The 17,079-nt window shown below is 40.2% G+C and overlaps 1 protein-coding gene across 1 annotated transcript in view; it reads right to left on the reverse strand.

Annotated features, from left to right (window-relative positions):
- Window positions 1–8,349: 8,349 nt before the first annotated feature.
- Window positions 8,350–17,079, reverse strand: part of PJA2 (praja ring finger ubiquitin ligase 2) — a 72,802-nt gene continuing 64,072 nt past the window's right edge. Inside the window, exons 8-10 of the mRNA XM_061424530.1 lie at window positions 14,537–14,651; window positions 14,056–14,177; window positions 8,350–11,491 (exon numbers count right to left, since the gene is read on the reverse strand). Coding sequence (XP_061280514.1) covers window positions 11,366–11,491; window positions 14,056–14,177; window positions 14,537–14,651 — 363 coding nt within the window. The 3' untranslated portion in view covers window positions 8,350–11,365. The remainder of the gene's footprint in view (window positions 11,492–14,055; window positions 14,178–14,536; window positions 14,652–17,079) is intronic.

The raw sequence follows: 17,079 nt of genomic DNA on the forward strand, positions 1-17,079 counted from the left end.
CCTTAGGTGACGTAATATATTTGTAATTTAATTGTTCATTGTTCATTGATCCAAGTATGAAGCAGTCTATGGATAGGAAAGGCATCTCCAGCCAAGTCGCTTGGGCAGTGCTCTCCCAGCCTCCTGTTTCTGAAGACGATGAAGCCGTGGGTATTCATTAACCGAAGGGCTGGCTATCTGGGACAGTCACTAGTTAGGACAGAGGAGACCATGTACTCAGCGTGAGAGACAGCAGGGGCCTGACATGCAGCCCCATTCAATCACAACCCGCTTTTCACCCTGGTTTGATCAGTGTGCAAACAGCAGGCTTCCTCTGATCACAGTATTGCTCTTGCTTACTCAGAGAGGTGGATACTGGCCAGTGGTAACTGCAGGAACCACAGGGAATGACGAGAGATCGGTGAACACACGATTCCATCTGCAGTGGATTGGAAAGTAACATAAACGTCTGCATCTGCTGAGATCTTTTTCTCAGGTTCAGTTCAGCTCAGTCGCTCAGTCGTGTCTGACTCTTTGTGACCCCATGGACTGCGGCATGCCAGGCCTCCCAGAGTTTACCCAAACTCATGTCCATTGAGTTGGTGATGCCATTCAAACATCTCATCCTCTGTCGTCCCCTTCTCCTCCTGCCTTCAATCTTTTCCAGCATCAGGGTCTTTTCAAGTTAGTCAGCCCTTCCCATCAGGTGGCCAAAGGATTGGAGTTTCAGCTTCTGCATCAACCCTTCCAATGAGTATTCAGGACTTATTTCCTTTAGGATGGACTGGTTGGATCTCCTTGCAGTCCAAGGGACTCTCAAGAGTTTTCTCCAACACCACAGTTCAAAAGCATCAGTTCTTCAGCGCTCAGCCTTCTTCATGGACCAACTCTCACATCCATACATGACTACTGGAAAACCATACCCTTGACTAGACGGACCTTTGTTGACAAAGTAATGTCTCTGCTTTTTAATATGCTGTCTAGGTTGGTCATAACTTTTCTTCCAAGGAGCAAGTGTCTTTTAATTTCATGGCTGCAGTCACCATCTGTAGTGATTTTGGAGCCCCCCAAAATAAAGTCAGCCATTGTTTCCACTGTTTCACCATCTATTTGCCATGAAGTGACAGGACTGGATGCCATGATCTTAGTTTTCTGAATGTTGAGTTTTAAGCCAACTTTTTCACTCTCCTCTTTCACTTTCATCAAGAGGCTCTTTAGTTCTTCTTCACTTTCTACCATAAGGGTGGTGTCATCTGCATATCTGAGGTTATTGATATTTCTCCCGGCAATCTTGATGCCAGCTTGTGCTTCATCCAGCCCAGCGTTTCTCATGATGTACTCTACATGTAAGTTAAATAAACGGGGTGACAACATACAGCCTTGATGTACCCCTTCCCCGATTTGGAACCAGTCTGTTGTTCCATGTTCAGTTCTAACTGTTGCTTCCTGACCTGCACACAGATTTCTCAAGAGGCAGGTCAGGTGGTCTGGTATGCCCATCTCTTTCAGAATTTTCCACAGTTTATTGTGATCCACACAGTCAAAGGCTTTGGCATAGTCAATAAAGCAGAAATAGATGTTTTCTAGAACTCTCTTGCTTTTTTGATGATCCAACTGATGCTGGCAATTTCATCTCTGGTTCCTCTGCCTTTTCTAAATCCAGCTTGAACATCTCGAAGTTCATGGTTCACATACTGTTGAAGTCTGGCTTGGATAATTTTGAGCATTACTTTGCTAGTGTGTGAGATGAGTGAAATTGTGCAGTAGTTTGAACATTCTTTGGCATTGCCTTTCTATGGGATTGGAATGAAAACTGACCTTTTCCAGTCCTGGGGCCACTGCTGAGTTTTCCAAATTTGCTGGCATACTGAGTGCAGCACTTTCACAGCATCATCTTTCAGGATTTGAAATAGCTCAACTGGAATTCCATCACCTCCACTAGCTTTGTTCATAGTGATGCTTCCTAAGGCCCACTTGACTTTGCATTCCAGGATGTCTGGCTCTAGGTGAGTGATCACACCATTATGATTACCTGGGTCATGAAAATATTTTTTGTATAGTTCTTCTGTGTATTCTTGCCACCTCTTCTTAATATCTTCTGCTTCTGTTAGGTCCATACCATTTCTGACCTTTATTGAGCCCATCTTTGCATGAAATGTTCCCTTGGTATCTCTAATTTTCTTGAAGAGATCTCTAGTCTCTCCTATTCTATTGTTTTCCTCTATTTCTCTGCACTGGTCACTGAGGAAGGCTTTCTTATCTCTCCTTGCTATTCTTTGGAACTCTGCATTCAAATGGGTATATCTTTCCTTTTCTCCTTTGCCTTTTGCTTCTCTTCTTTTCATAGCTATTTGTAAGGCCTCCTGAGACAGCCATTTTGCTTTTTTGCATTTCTTTTTCTTGAGGGTGGTCTTGATCCCTGCCTCCTGTACAATGTCATGAACCTCCGTCCATAGTTCATCAGGCACTCTGTCTATTAGATCTAGTCCCTTAAATCTATTTCCCACTTTCACTGTATAATTGTAAGGGATTTGATTTAGGTCATACCTGAATGGTCTAGTGGTTTTCCCTACTTACTTCAAGTCTGAATTTGGCAATAAGGAATTCATGATCTGAGCCACAGTCAGCTCCTGGTCTTGTTTTTGCTGACTGTATAGAGTTTCTCCATCTTTGACTGCCAAGAATATAATCAATCTGATTTTGGTATTGACCATCTAGTGATGTTTGCTATGAGTAGTGCATTCTCTTGGCAAAACTCTGTTAGGCTTTGCCCTGCTTCATTCTGTATTCCAAGGCCAAATTTGCCTGTTACTCCAGGTGTTTCTTGACTTTCCACTTTTGCATTCTAATCCCCTATAATGAAAAGGGCATTTTTTGGGGGGTGTTATTTCTATAAGGTCTTGTAGGTCTTCATAGAACTGTTCAACTTCAGCTTCTTCAGCATTACTGATCGGGGCATAGACTTGGATTACTGTGATGTTGAATGGTTTGCCTTGGAAACGAAGAGAGATCATTCTGTCGTTTTTGAGATTGCATCCAAGTACTGCATTTTGGACTCTTGTTGACCATGATGGCTACTCCATTTTTTCTAAGGGATTCCTGCCCACAGTAGTAGATATAATGGTCATCTGAGTTAAATTCACCCATTCCAGTCCATTTTAGTTTGCTGATTCCTAGAATGTTGACGTTCACTCTTGGCATCTCGTTTTACCACTTTCAATTTGCCTTGATTCATGGACCTGACATTCCAGGTTCCTATGCAATATTGCTCTTTACAGCATCAGGCCTTGCTTCCATCACCAGTCACATTCACAACTGGGTGCTGTGTTTGCTTTGGCTCCATCCCTTCATTCTTTCTGGGGTTATTTCTCCACTGATCTCCAGTAGCATATTGGGCACCTACCGACCTGGGGAGTTCCCCTTGCAGTATCCTTTCCTTTTGCCTTTTCATACTGTTCGAGGGGTTCTCAAGGCAAGAACACTGACGTGGTTTGCCATCCCCTTCTCCAGTGGACGTTTTGTCAGGACTCTCCACCATGACCCATCCGTCTTGGGTGGCCCTACGTGGCGTGGCTCCTAGTTTCATTGAGTTAGACAAGGCTGTGGTCCATGTGATCAGATTGGTTAGTTTTCTATGATTGTGGTTTTCAGTCTGTCTGCCCTCTGATGGAGAAGGATAAGAGGCTTATGGAAGGTTCCTGAAAGGAGAGACTGAGGGGGTAACTGGGTCTTGTTCTGGGCCATGCTCAGTAAATCTTAATCCAATATTCTGTTGATGAGCAGGTCTGTGTTCCCTCCCTGCTGTCTGACCTGAGGCCAAACTAAGGTGGAGGTAATGAAGATGGCGGCAACCTCCTTCAAAAGGTCCCATGCACACACTGCTGCTCTGAGTGCCCCAGCCCTGCAGCAGGCCACCACCACCCATGTCTCTGCCAGAGGCTCCTGGACACGCATGGGCAAGTCTGGGTCAGTCTCTTGTGGGGTTGCTGCTCCTTTCTCCTGGGTCCTGCTGCACACCAGGCTTTGTCTGTGCCCTCCTGGAGTCTGCTTCCCCAGTCCTGTGGAAGTTCTGGAGGCTCTGTGGTGGGGTTAATGGCGATCTCCTCCAAGAGGGCTTATGCCAGACCCAGGTCTGCTGCACCGAGCCCCTGCCCCTGCGGCAGTCCACTGCTGACCCGCATCTCCTCAGGAGATGCTCAGACAGTTCTGTCTTTGTCTCTGTGGGGTGCACAAGGTATGTTTGAGCCCTCTGAGCATCTCTGGTAGGAATGGGGTTTGATTCTAAATATGATTTCACTCTTCCTACCGTTTTAGGTAGGAGACTATAAATCGATTTAATATGTTTAGGCTCCTCTCCTTAGCCTCTTTGGGCTTATTCTCTGTAATTATTAATAATGATAATTACCAACTTGAGTAGTTTTTTTCCTCCGAATGCTAGGTTAGGCTATTGAACTGGCAGGTTAGTCTATTCAGAGTCTAAGGGACTTTAATACCCTCCTTACATCAGCTGAAATTTACTTCCTTTATGCTCACCTTGAGTGTTAACTCGCTGACCTGTGCAGGAAGCAGCAGAACAAGGCACTGAGAAGCACTGGGCTGGAATCCCGACTCGCTCCCTCACCAGCCATGTGACCCTCAGCCGCTACTTAACCTTTTGATGCCTTTGGAGATTTAAGTCTACATCTTAACAATTTTTGGTCCTGCAGCATCGTGACCAAAACTTACACAGTATTTTGTACCCGAGGTTACTCAGCCAGCAGGAAGCCGGTGACTCAGAATTGCCTTTCTGTTCCACTTTCTGGGGAAAAACAAACTGGATGCCTATGTGTAAATGCCCCCGAGCACAGGCAGTAGGAGAAGGTAGTACAACACAGCATGGGGAAAGGTGAGACAGTCATGCTTTGCTTCTATTTCAGCCAGCCCTATCTCTGGAGAAATGCTTTTCCCAGCTTCCTGGATTGTGAAACATCATGACCTTTTGGAGGCCATTGGGCATATAACCTCCTAAAAGATCTTCAACTTATAAACACAATAACAGAGCTACAAGTCATTGGGGAATGAAAGGAGCTGCTGGGAGCTGGGTACCTTGCAGGGCTCAGCACGTGTTAGTCTCTCTCCCTGCTTTGGTTGTTTCTCACTTGGATAATCACAGAGAAGCCCTATGAGCCAGGCACACCCCAGGCCAAGACGAACCCCTTCCCATACGGTGCATTCGGCTGCTTTGGGAAAAACACGTAGTCGAATCTCCTCAGTACGAGACACTTGAGGCGGCCAGGGAGGCTGGCGATCTTGCTCACGGTAGTGCTAGAGGAGGCACCTGGTAAACATCTACTGAACAGACAGCAGGTCAAGATACAGAGTTCATTTGTTGGATTTGATGAAATTGTTTCCACAGATTCAGGGACGTTGCCAGGCTATGTCTAATGTATTATTTTTATAAGGCAACTAATTTTTACTAAAAACCTTAAACATCTCCTTTCAGGTGCTATTTACTTAAGTAGCTGGGGGCCGTAATCACAGTTCACTTGTGATTCACCATCCAATCTAGGCTAGAGCTTGCTTTCCAGACAAGGTGGATTTTGTAAGCTCCCCATTTCTATCTTCATCTGCCTGAAATGTGAATTTAAACTAAAATGAAAACTCTGACATTCTTTCGTGGCTCCAAACCGAAGGCACTGCAATACCAGGAATGAAGGCTCCTTGGTCCAGACCAAGAGGTACTTGTGGAGGCCAAAGGCCAATCAGCACGATGGTACGTAGGGAGGCCCCTTATAACAGGTGTAACATCTGAGGTCTTTTAACAAGAAAACGGGAATAAAATAGGAAAACTAGGGCACAGATTAAATACCTGGAAAGAATTTAAAATATCACTTAAGGACTAAAATCAGAAGGAAACCCTGTGTCATATGTTTGTTCCCACTGACTGCAAGTGTGGGGGCAGATAAATGCCCACGGCTTCTGAGGCAAGGACTCCAGAGGCCTGGAAAGAGCAGGGCTTGTCACTTATATGCAGCTGTCTGCACCAGTGAGGTTTCACTGGTTGAAGAGACAAGAAGATGCTACATACCTTGTGGGTTAGAGACAGCCTCCACAGGATAACTTAAGAATTCCTCCAAATTAGGCAAAGGGAGGAAGTTCTCATAGATTTTAATCGTGACTAAGAAACTTCACTAACTAGGACATTACAACTTTGGTCAGCAGCACATTACTTAAGGCAAACATGTCTCTCTGTAACAATTTAGCAAAAGGAAAAACTAACAAAGTATTTTTCAGAATTTTAAACAGGCCTCCTTCCCCATTTTAAAAACTCAGACATCATTTCAAACAACCTGGTTAAATACTCACACTGATCACACTGTTCCTACCCAGAAAGGTGGCGTGAACCACCCAGAACCCTGGGGTTTCTGCTTTAGAACCAGGACTCAATTTTTTCATTTGTGAAAGTTGTGACAACATAAACTACTCTGCAGACTCATTATGAAGATTAGCTAAAACAGAGAGCCTAAAACAATGTCTAATATTTAATACTTCATAAATTGGAACTATTCTTAGAATGTAAAAATGCATTTTTCTCAATTAATCTGAAGAAGAATTGCTGTTTTATAATCAAAGAAAAAGAAATCATTGTGGCTTACTGAATGTCTCTGACAGTGAAGGGCTAAAATGCAGTATATTTTTCCCTGCATTAGACCTCCTCCCTCTAATATTCACTAAACAACTGCATATGGTTATAAATTAAAAACAAAATGGAATAAATTGCCATATCCAGGCATGTTCAGTTCAGTTCAGCCGCTCAGTCATGTCCAACTCTTTGTGACCCCAGATCTAGGCATGTAGCCTTTTAGTAAAACTGACATTAATTTTCTTTCTTTTGATTTAATAAAGTTCCCATGTCAAACTCTTTCAGCTCCTAAGAAGTGATTAAGATGCTTTTAAGATTTTTAGCTAAAATATTCATCAATCCTAAAAGGCAGTGCTAACATCAAACAATGATAGAAAGCAACTGTATTTCCCCCTCCCTCTGCACATCAACAAAGAACATTTTTTTCAAACTTTTACCCATGCACAAACAGTAGTACTGAACCTTTAATTCAGAGTCCTTACTTTATAGAGAAAACAGAAGCAGAACGATTAAGTGACTTGTTAAGGTCACGTTAATTCAAATATCATTAATTTTTGAAAGAAAAAAGATAGATTTCAAAAATTAAAAAAAAATTAGGTTGACACTGGTCACTTACCAAATTTCTAGAGAAGGTTAACAGATGGCATGTGAGCAGTTAGAAAGGAGGTAGCATGCTTTCACTAAGAGTGAAGCATTTCCAGGTGCCTTCATTTGCTTTCCTGATTTAATACACTAGCAAGATTAGGCTACTTCCATAGTGCTTGTCAACCAAACAGGACAATATTTCTTATTCTTCCAGTGTCCTTTCAGGAAACGTAGGCATCTAAGTGACTAGCAGTTGCTTCAACAACTGTACCCAAAGCATTGACTGGTGGGTCAAGGTAATCTAGAGGCTGTCTAAGGTGGTGTTCTCAGGAGGGCCTGTATTTCATCCTGATTTGTTCAGTATTTATCAGTAACGTGGAGAAAGCCTCTAAACACCAAAGGCATGCTTCATCAAAATTGGGACTGACACAGGCTGGGAGAAGAATCAGGAGTTCATACAGACCTTTACAAGTTAATTTTAGTGAGGATGAATGTAGTCCTTCAATTAGGTTAATGGGAAATTGGGTAAGTAATTATTAGGAACCAGCCTGGCTTACCAGCAATACCTTGAGGTTTAGCAAAAGACAATAATGTGATACATGTGCCTAAAAATGATGGTAATGATAATAATAATGTTAACATATACTAGTTGTAATGGTCATATGTCAATCACCTTGATGATGGCAATAACGCTTCTGGATCCTGCTTTAGTCAGACCACAGAACCGTGTCTAGTTCTAAGCAATGCATTATACGTGAGAGACTGAAATAGTCAATGCCAGCTGGTCCAGAATAGGTATCATGCAAAATCTGAGAAAAGTATGAAGCCCGAGGGGAGACATGAAGAGGCGGCCACGTAGAAGGAACAAGACCTTTCTGCCTAGCTTCACACGTGCTACCTGTAGGCGCGTGTGGGCGACACTCCTGTGATGCTGAAATCCAGCCCTTGCAGGCGCGTGGAGCGGCTCGCCCTCTGCAAGGCCACCAACCACTTCCGTACAGCCGAGTTCTCTTTTAGCCTCTTCCTTCTTGGATCACAGCAGAAGGACTATAAAATCACGTGCTCAGGAGCCTATTCCAGACTTCCTGTTAAGACCTGTGTTCTTTGCTATTAACACTAAATCCTCGAGGAGGTTACGTTATAGAAGTGATATGACTACATGATTAAATATTAGAAATGACCACTGAGTATATCCTGTTTATTGTTTATGATTTACACGAAAAATGATGGTCTGGGGTTGTAGAACAATAAACCAATCATTACATTTAGACCTGGGCTTTTGAAAAGCTTGCATTCCATTTTAACAGTTCATATATATTTAACAGCTTATATATAAATCCAGATCACAAATAATCTTAAAGACTTAGTTAGCTTAGAGATAAACAAGAAACACAAAAGAAAACCACATAGATTTACCTTTAAATATCAGCATTCATATTACAAGAAAGAAGAACACGTTTAAAAAAAATAAAATTATTAGGTCAAGTCACTTAACATATAATAGAGAAATAAGAGAAACAATATTTTAATTAATACTAATACTTCTAATTTACCATCATATATTCTTTACTTTTTCAAAATTTTCTAAATTTTCAAAATTTAGTTGCCTTGTCAGCCTCAGATTATATCAGCTTGTTACAATGACAATTCTAAAACCTCAATTTTATTTTTTACAGAATTTTTAAGCCAACTCTTATTGAACTTTTCTCCTTCACAGCAGATGTTTATAGATAGTAGGGAGCCAAGAATGAAGGGCGGAAACAGATGGAAAGCAAAAAGTACAACAGCTATCTTAAGTTCAGCTCTCAACACTGCTGGTTGAATTTGGAACCAAAACCTCTTAACAACTGGCAGATAATAGCTAAATCTTAATAGGCAAAGAGGAAATATTTTCTTTCTGACAGCTGCTATCTAGAAGAAAACCAAGGTCCCATTATACTGCCTAAATATAACGTGTGGCTTATTACAGAGAAAACCTGTAACAATGTCAGTTAACCAGTAAGTGTCACAACTGATCATTATTACTTAAAGGAAACAAACAACAACAACAACAAAAATCACACTAACCACAAATTTCCACAATATACACATGAGAATTAACCTTAATCTGATTTGACCGCTGACACTAACTGATTATCAATGAAATATGGTATGGAAAGATCACGGAGTAGAAAACAAGCAAAGATTAGTTTATACAACAGTGACTATATACATCAGAAGGAAAACATGCTACCTAATGCAACATTAAGGCTGAATGTAAGCATTTCGAAAGTCACAGACGCCCCAAAGAACCTCTAAATTACAAAGTCACCACATTACATGCATGCAATGTTCAGTTTTGTTTTACCCATAAAAGGATACACAGTATTTTGCTGTAAATACCAGACACATTTACAATATATGCAAAAATTAGAATGCAAGTTTTGTGTTCCTTATATTTAAGCCTCAAATGTGCCAACAGTGAAAATTCATTTAAGAATGGAGAAAAGAAATGGAATATAAATACTCAGAGAAATTACACAAATAAAACGTGAACTTTGCATTTGGGAAGCCATATAAACATTCCTGTTTTAGTGTCCAAACTAAATTATCGATGTACTACTTTGATGGATGTACACTCACTATGTGCTTTACTATTTTACTTGCTCAAATGTGGCATTCTAAGACCCATCACCATTCTCCGGTCTTGGTATCTAAAGCATCCCTAAGTTAAATATCATGTCCATGTTGATATATACTTGCCTACTGGGTGGGACGACCTAAACAGAAAGCTGTGCAATCTTAGTTTGGTTTCATAATTACAGAGATGACTCTGTGGTCAGGTTTCCCATTAAAAAAAAAAAATGTGAGGAAAGCTGATTTCCTCTCTTGTGTAAAAGCTTGTGAACAGGTCTCTTTCAGAGGTTAAATTTGAGGTCAGCATCTTTCCTTTTATGGTAAGGAAATTAACACCAGAGCTGTGTTACCTGTTCAGTTCTGTTCACACAGTTACTAGGGAATCATACAATCCATTCCTTTTTCATCTACAGCTTCATTTGACACTATTTTAATTCTGGGTGAATAGTTTTACCAAAATATATTAGTGCAGAGAAACAAAGGCTGATAATGTAATATGAATAATCTCTGTCCAGCAATACTTTAAAATAATAAATTGTAACACAGGAAGGTTTAGATATGTTGTAAAAAGGTGTGGTCAAATCTGTCCTGTACTCCATCAATTTGATGCTTTATACAAGATAGTACAATTAACTTTCTAGTTTTTTTAAGGATTCAGATTTTCCTTTGGGATACAACAGAATGAGTGTTTTAAAACCCTTCATGCTTTTTTTTTTTTCAGACTTTCCAAAATATTACAGAGTGAAAATCACCTTTAACTCTATCCAGTATTTATTTCACAAATGTGCCATAAGTGTTCTGGACCTTCAAGTGTAACTTTAGACAAACAGAAGGATCTTGTAAGGCCATCTAAGTAGTCTCACTGCACCAAGCACCGAGCACAGGAGATCGGTACTTTTCTTTACTAACTTTACTTTACACACATCCACCAGTTCAAATATAATAATTTTCTACCTAACCATTTCAAGGAGACTACAATTAAGATATAAACATTTTGTGATACTCTAGCTAGAAGTTTTGTTTGGCATTCTAAAAAGTCTTAATTTGAAAGAATATATACCTTCTTACAAAACCACTCAGTATTACCAACCAAGAGGTTTTGATGAAGCAAAGGGACCAAAGAAAAAGCATGCTTTATAATTCCTTTTTATTTCCAACGAAACCAAATTTTACTACTGTTGTAATCAGAATCTTCACATTTGATGCAAATAGGAAAGCTTAATTATAATCACTTAGTGGCAGTACTCCAGACAAAATCAACAACGTGTGCCACATAGATGATTATTTCTTCTGGAGAGAATTAATTGATAAGCTTGACTTTACAATTAATAACATGTTAAACTAAAGAAAATGGATGCACTACTTCAACATTCAGCTTGAAAACGTTTAGTACTTTCTGCAAACCTAAACTTAAGTTTAGAAAGGTTAATATTCTCTTTCTAAACTATGGCATAGACTATATATAGCATTTTTAATATATTTATATATAATTATTTGCACATCGGATTTAGAAGGAATCTGCAGATTTACTTTGATAGACTGATCTCACTCGAGTGGGAAGGCTTAGGGGGCTTCTGCAGCACTGTCGCCTGCAGGGGGCGCGTCACGATCAGGCTCAGCGGAAGCAGCTGCGGGCGTTTCCATCACAGCGGGCGGGAAGTGACGGCGGCACACGGGGCAGGTCCCGGACTGGAGGGAGAAAAACGGAGGGAGAGAAGAGCAAGTTCGCAGCCAACAAACGGAAAGGTCTGAATTGCTATGAAGTATCAGAACAGTAGCATTATCCTAAAAAAGTCAAATACTGTAACAACAAATGAACGTCAACCCACAAATCAGAGAAGCAGAATTCTGAGGCGATCTCCTCTCATCCCAATCAGACTCTTGATTTCTTTGAGGGAACAATGTCTCCTCATCAGCTCTGTATGTTATAGGTCACTCATCTTTCCTTTAGTGAGTATCACTGAGCATCTACCGTACTCTCCACTGAGCACTGGCGCTACAAGGGCGAGCTAGGAGTCGCAGGGCACGTCCTCCTCTGAAGCGAATTATTATGAATCTATGATGTATGTATTAAGAGAAACCAGAGACCTACTTAATTCATGTATTTATTACATCAAATCACCCCCCTAGGATCTTCCACATATATAGTAAAACCTCACTCTAGTGCGGTACAGATACGTCAAAGCAGATGGACTGCAGCCCTTCTTTATAAAGCCATATACTTCCTTTTCAGAAAGTTAAGAAGAGTTAGGTGCCTTGTGAATAATAAAACAAATCAATGAGGGAAGGTGGAACAGGGAAAGCAGTTAGACTGGGAGTGCGTGATTTTAGGACCCATGGGAGATTACAGAGATTGCCATCTGGCAATAGATAATCCCCTCACAAATCGTCTTTTCCCCAGAGATCTCCCCGATAGAAAACAGGTTGAAGAAATCATGCTGTTGAAGGTGACAAAGATATGTATCTTGGGAACCTTCTCCCCAGAGGAAAGGCTTCACACTATGCTGCTTCCTGACAGGAAAGAGACTGAAGAAACTACAACCTTGGGTTAAGGCAAAAATCATTGACAATTCAAGACTGTACAACATAAGCAATATTTACAATTCAAGAACTTAATTCAGCAAACAGGTACTGTGCACTTGCCATAGAGATGGAGCCAAAGAGCAACATCTGAGAGTCAAATAGGAGTCCAGTCTCAGCCAAGCACACTGCAGCCATGGAACCTTGGTGAGTGACAACTACCAGGAAACGAGAGTAAGGACACCAAGATGCCCCAGAGTTGTTATCAGGATGAAGTGGGGAAACGCACATGTCCCACCCAGGAGTGACACACGGCAGGCACAGACAACACGAGACCCTTCTTGAGGCTCTGATACTATTGTGGGCGTTTAAAGAAAGAGGGTGCCAAGAACAGAAAAGGCGGAATGTAAGCTGGACCTCCCTAGAACCTCTATTTTTACAGTGAGGGGATGATCACACCAGGCTAGGCATGAGTAAAGGTACAGAGGAGTAAATCTGAAGGACAGACTAGATCCCAGAAGGCCTTGAAAGCCTAGACAGAAACTTTAGATATTATAAAGGCATAATGAACACTTCTGCACTGGATCTGACAGATATTAACTAGAATTTTGACAGAGATGAAGTGGCAGTAGAAGGGGAGCAAGAACAAAACAAAAGAAAGGAAAGAAAAGGGAGGACGGAGAGGGTGGGAGTGAGAGAGAAGAGATCAAAGGAAACGGTCATGGAGGAGACAGAGAGCCGTATCCGTAAGAAATCAAGCTGAGAGAGCGATCTGGGAGCTTCTACTGAACTGCATGTAAATATCCCTTATGCAAGAATAGAGTTCACTGAGATTTAAAGAATACTTTTTAAAGTAATTCAAATATACTTAAAAATTATTGGGTAAACATTAAAAAACAGTATATAAAAATTGCATCAGAGGTACTTGGTAGGTTATTAAATATTTATCAAACCATTTTTACTTTACCTTTTAAATATTTTATTGAAATGCAGTTGATTCAGAATGTTGTGTTAATTTCTACTATATGGCGAAGTGACTCAGCTATCTGTGTGTTCTTTCTCATATTCCTTTCCGTTAGGGTTTATCACGGGATATTGACTACAGCTGCCTGTGCTGCACAGTAAGACCTTGTTTATCCTCATTTTTAGAGATACCATCTCATGTTAGCAGAATATCTGTACAATGTTACAGTACTCTGAGTAGTCCCAAAGACTTCCTGGCTTAAGATATTTTTGAAAACAACAGATTTCAGAGATACAATCAAAGATCTAACTAGTTTTATCCTAACATCATTTTCTTACATTGCTTTTTTAGAAAATGTTAGTAAGTTAAAGGGATTCCTTGATGGCTCAGATAGTAAAGAATCTGCCTGCAGTGCAGGAGAACCAGGTTCAATCCCTGGGTCAGGAAGATCCCCTGGAGAAGGAAATGGCAACCCACTCCAGTATTCTTGCCTGGGAAATCCTATGGATAGAGGAGCCTAGCAGGCTACAGTCCATGAGGTTACAGAGAGATGAATACGACCGAGAGACTCACACTTTAGTAAGGTAAAATAGCTTGATATTACCATTAATCTGTAATCATTAAAGGGTAACCAATTTTAAACACTAAATTAAAATATATTTTGAGTATGTAGCTAAGTATAACAGGCTTAAAAAACACTACTATCATCATTAACTTGTAGAAGAAGCCATTAAAATATTAATTCTAAAAAAGTAAACCTGCAACTCACCTTTTGTAGCCAAATTGAGACACAAGGTTTGTGAAAGAAATGGTGACAGGGTAACTCTGTTGCTATGTCATCCTTAATATACTCACTGCAGCAGATCGGACAGCATTGCTCCTGACCAATAGCTGAAATCAAAGAATGTGACTTATCAATCCCACAAGGTTCAATTTTAACAAAACTGAAATCCAACCATTAACTCATAAATGATAACTACAGAAGATGAAAGAACCAGAATTTGATCAATTAATTGGCAAATGTATTTCTGCTTAATGCATGACAATTTGGAATTTAATAAAAACTGCTTTTGTAGAAAAGTTGACTGGAGAACATTTGTCCCAACCTATCACTCAATAAATTTCTAAGTTTCACAGAAAATCTAATGAAAATGTCTGACCGTATTTTTATCTTCTACGTGCACTGGTAACATACTTGAACATGCAATGTGTCGTCTGACACGTTTATGAGAGATAAACTTTGCCCTTACCAGTGTGATCCTCAAGAACAAGGGTCTCTGGAAGACCATCAATGCTCTCCTTACTGGCTGGTGGATTGGCCACTTCAACATCCACTGCAAGAGACTCTAAGTGTGCCAGGGCAGTCTGAAAATGGAAAGTCACAGCACTTTGTTAGATAGGCTTTTTAAGCAGCAATGAGAGCCGTGTTTAAAGGTGTCATCTAAAATCACGTCCACATTACCCCTCTTCCTGTTGGTTTCTTTTGCTTTGATTCTGCACTGAACCAAAAATATCATAAACACAGGGAAAAAACAAACCAACCTATTTCTCACAAGTACAACAAAAATCTATTTTGTCTCAATAACTCAATAATTTACTTGACTATTGTATTTATATTTTCAAAACAGTGGTTCTCTTCTAACTTGTGAGTTTCTGCGTGAGATCAATCACATGAAAGAAAGTAATATTTTGGACAGGTTCAACTCGTGAAAGTAAAATATGGCCAAGGTTACATGATGTTCAAGGCAGGGAAGCCAATACTGTGCCCCTGAATGGCAGCATCGAGTCCTGGCATAGAGTCCGTGCACCCACGTTACCAGTTCACTAGTACTGGCACAGCTCATTTTACCGTACTTGGCAAACACGGCATTTTTTATGAACCAAAGATTTCTGGCAGCCCTGCCTCAAACACATCTATCAGTGCCCCTTTCTCCAACAGCATTTCTCATTTCATGTCTCTGTGTCACATTTTAGTAATTCTCATATTTCAAACTTCCTATTATCATCATCTTTGTTCTGATGATCTGGGATCAGTGAACTCTGCTGTTACTGTGACTCACTGAAGGCTAAGAGAGCGGTCAGTGCTCCTAGCAATGAAGTACTCTCACACTCAGGTGTGTACACTTCTTTAGACATGCTGCTACCATACACGTAATACGGTACACCATAAACATAGCTTTATACGCACTCAGAGACCCCACGTTCGTGTGACTCACTTCACTGTGGTGCTCTTGGCCTAAATCTGTAACCTCACTGAGATATGCCTGAACTCCCAGTTACCTGGGCTGTGAACTTTATTTAGGAACTCAAATGTCTGGAAAAAGTCACTATTCTAAGACAGGAAGACCAGCAGATCATACGACCATCTAGCAGGAGTCAGCCTCATCCTTTTGTGGCTTGATTAGCCCTTTTGATTACAATTAAATTACAACTGCAGACAGGACCTATACTCAGAAGACCTAAAAGGTAGAAATAAACCAAATATCTACTGATGAATGAATGAGCAAGCTGGTTAGTAAAGGTAAGTATATGGTCAAATTCAGAACACTCTGATACTATAATATGGCAGTATATTAACCATTTTACTGAGTATTAAGGTTAGAGGATAAGAGTATTAAAAATAAGTACACTACAATAACTTGCTAAAGAATACTCAGTATACAAAGAGAAACTGGGACATCAAAAACCTAAGAGGGGAATAAAAGGGCAGAGCTTTTTGCATGCAACTGAAGTTGTTACCAGCAAAAATAAGCTATTAAGATGTCTTATGTAAACCTCACAGAAATCATAGAGCAAAAATCTACATTAGATTTTTGTGTAGATAATACATCTACATTATCTACACAAAAAATAATGAAAATCAAGTCACAAAGAAAACAATGGGAGAGGGAGAAAGGAACAAGGGAACTACAAAACAGCCAGACAATAATGGGTAAGAAAGAATTAGTAACTTCTTACCGTTCTCCAATCAAAAGGCATACAGTGGCAAAAGGAGAAAAAGAAGACGACTCAACTCACCATATCCTACCTGTAAGAGACTCACTTCAGCTTACAGGAAACACACAGGCTCAAAGTGAAGGGATGCAAAAAGACACTCTGTTCAAGAGAAATCAAAGAGCAGGGGCAGCTATACTTGTATTAGATAAAAGAAACTTTAAGCCAAAAACTGTAATAAGAGGTAAAGATGATTATTATATAAAGAATCAACTCAAGAGGATGTAACAATCATAAAAAATATGTACCAAATAACAGAGAACCTAAGCATAGTAAGCAAGTAAAAACAGATCTGAAGTGAGATTAGACAACAATAAGGGAGTATCAGGGGAGTTCAGTAACTCACTTTCAGCAACAGATACATTACTCAGACAAGACAAAAAGGAAACACTGGACTTGGACTCTGCTTTAGGTAAAATAGACCTAACAGACAGATGCAGAACATTCCACACAACAGCAGCAGAACACACATTCTTGGATGTACACGGGCATTCTTCAGGTCAGATCCGAGCTCAAAACAAGTCTTGGCAAATTTGATAAGACTGAAGTCACACCAGCTATCGTTTCTGACCAAAATGGCAAGAAATAAAAAACCAACAACCGGAAGAAATTGGAAAATTCATAACTATGTGGAAATTAAACAAGACACTTCTGAACAACCAATGGCTTGTTCACATGTTCAGTATGCCAAAACTTATAGGATGAAGCAAAAACAGATCTAAGAGGGAAGTTTATAACAAAAAAAGTCTACATTGAAAAAAAAAGAGGAATTATTCAGGCAACCTAACTTTACACATTA

This window comes from Bos javanicus, chromosome 7, assembly GCF_032452875.1.
Source record: "Bos javanicus breed banteng chromosome 7, ARS-OSU_banteng_1.0, whole genome shotgun sequence".
Lineage (NCBI taxonomy): Eukaryota > Metazoa > Chordata > Mammalia > Artiodactyla > Bovidae > Bos > Bos javanicus.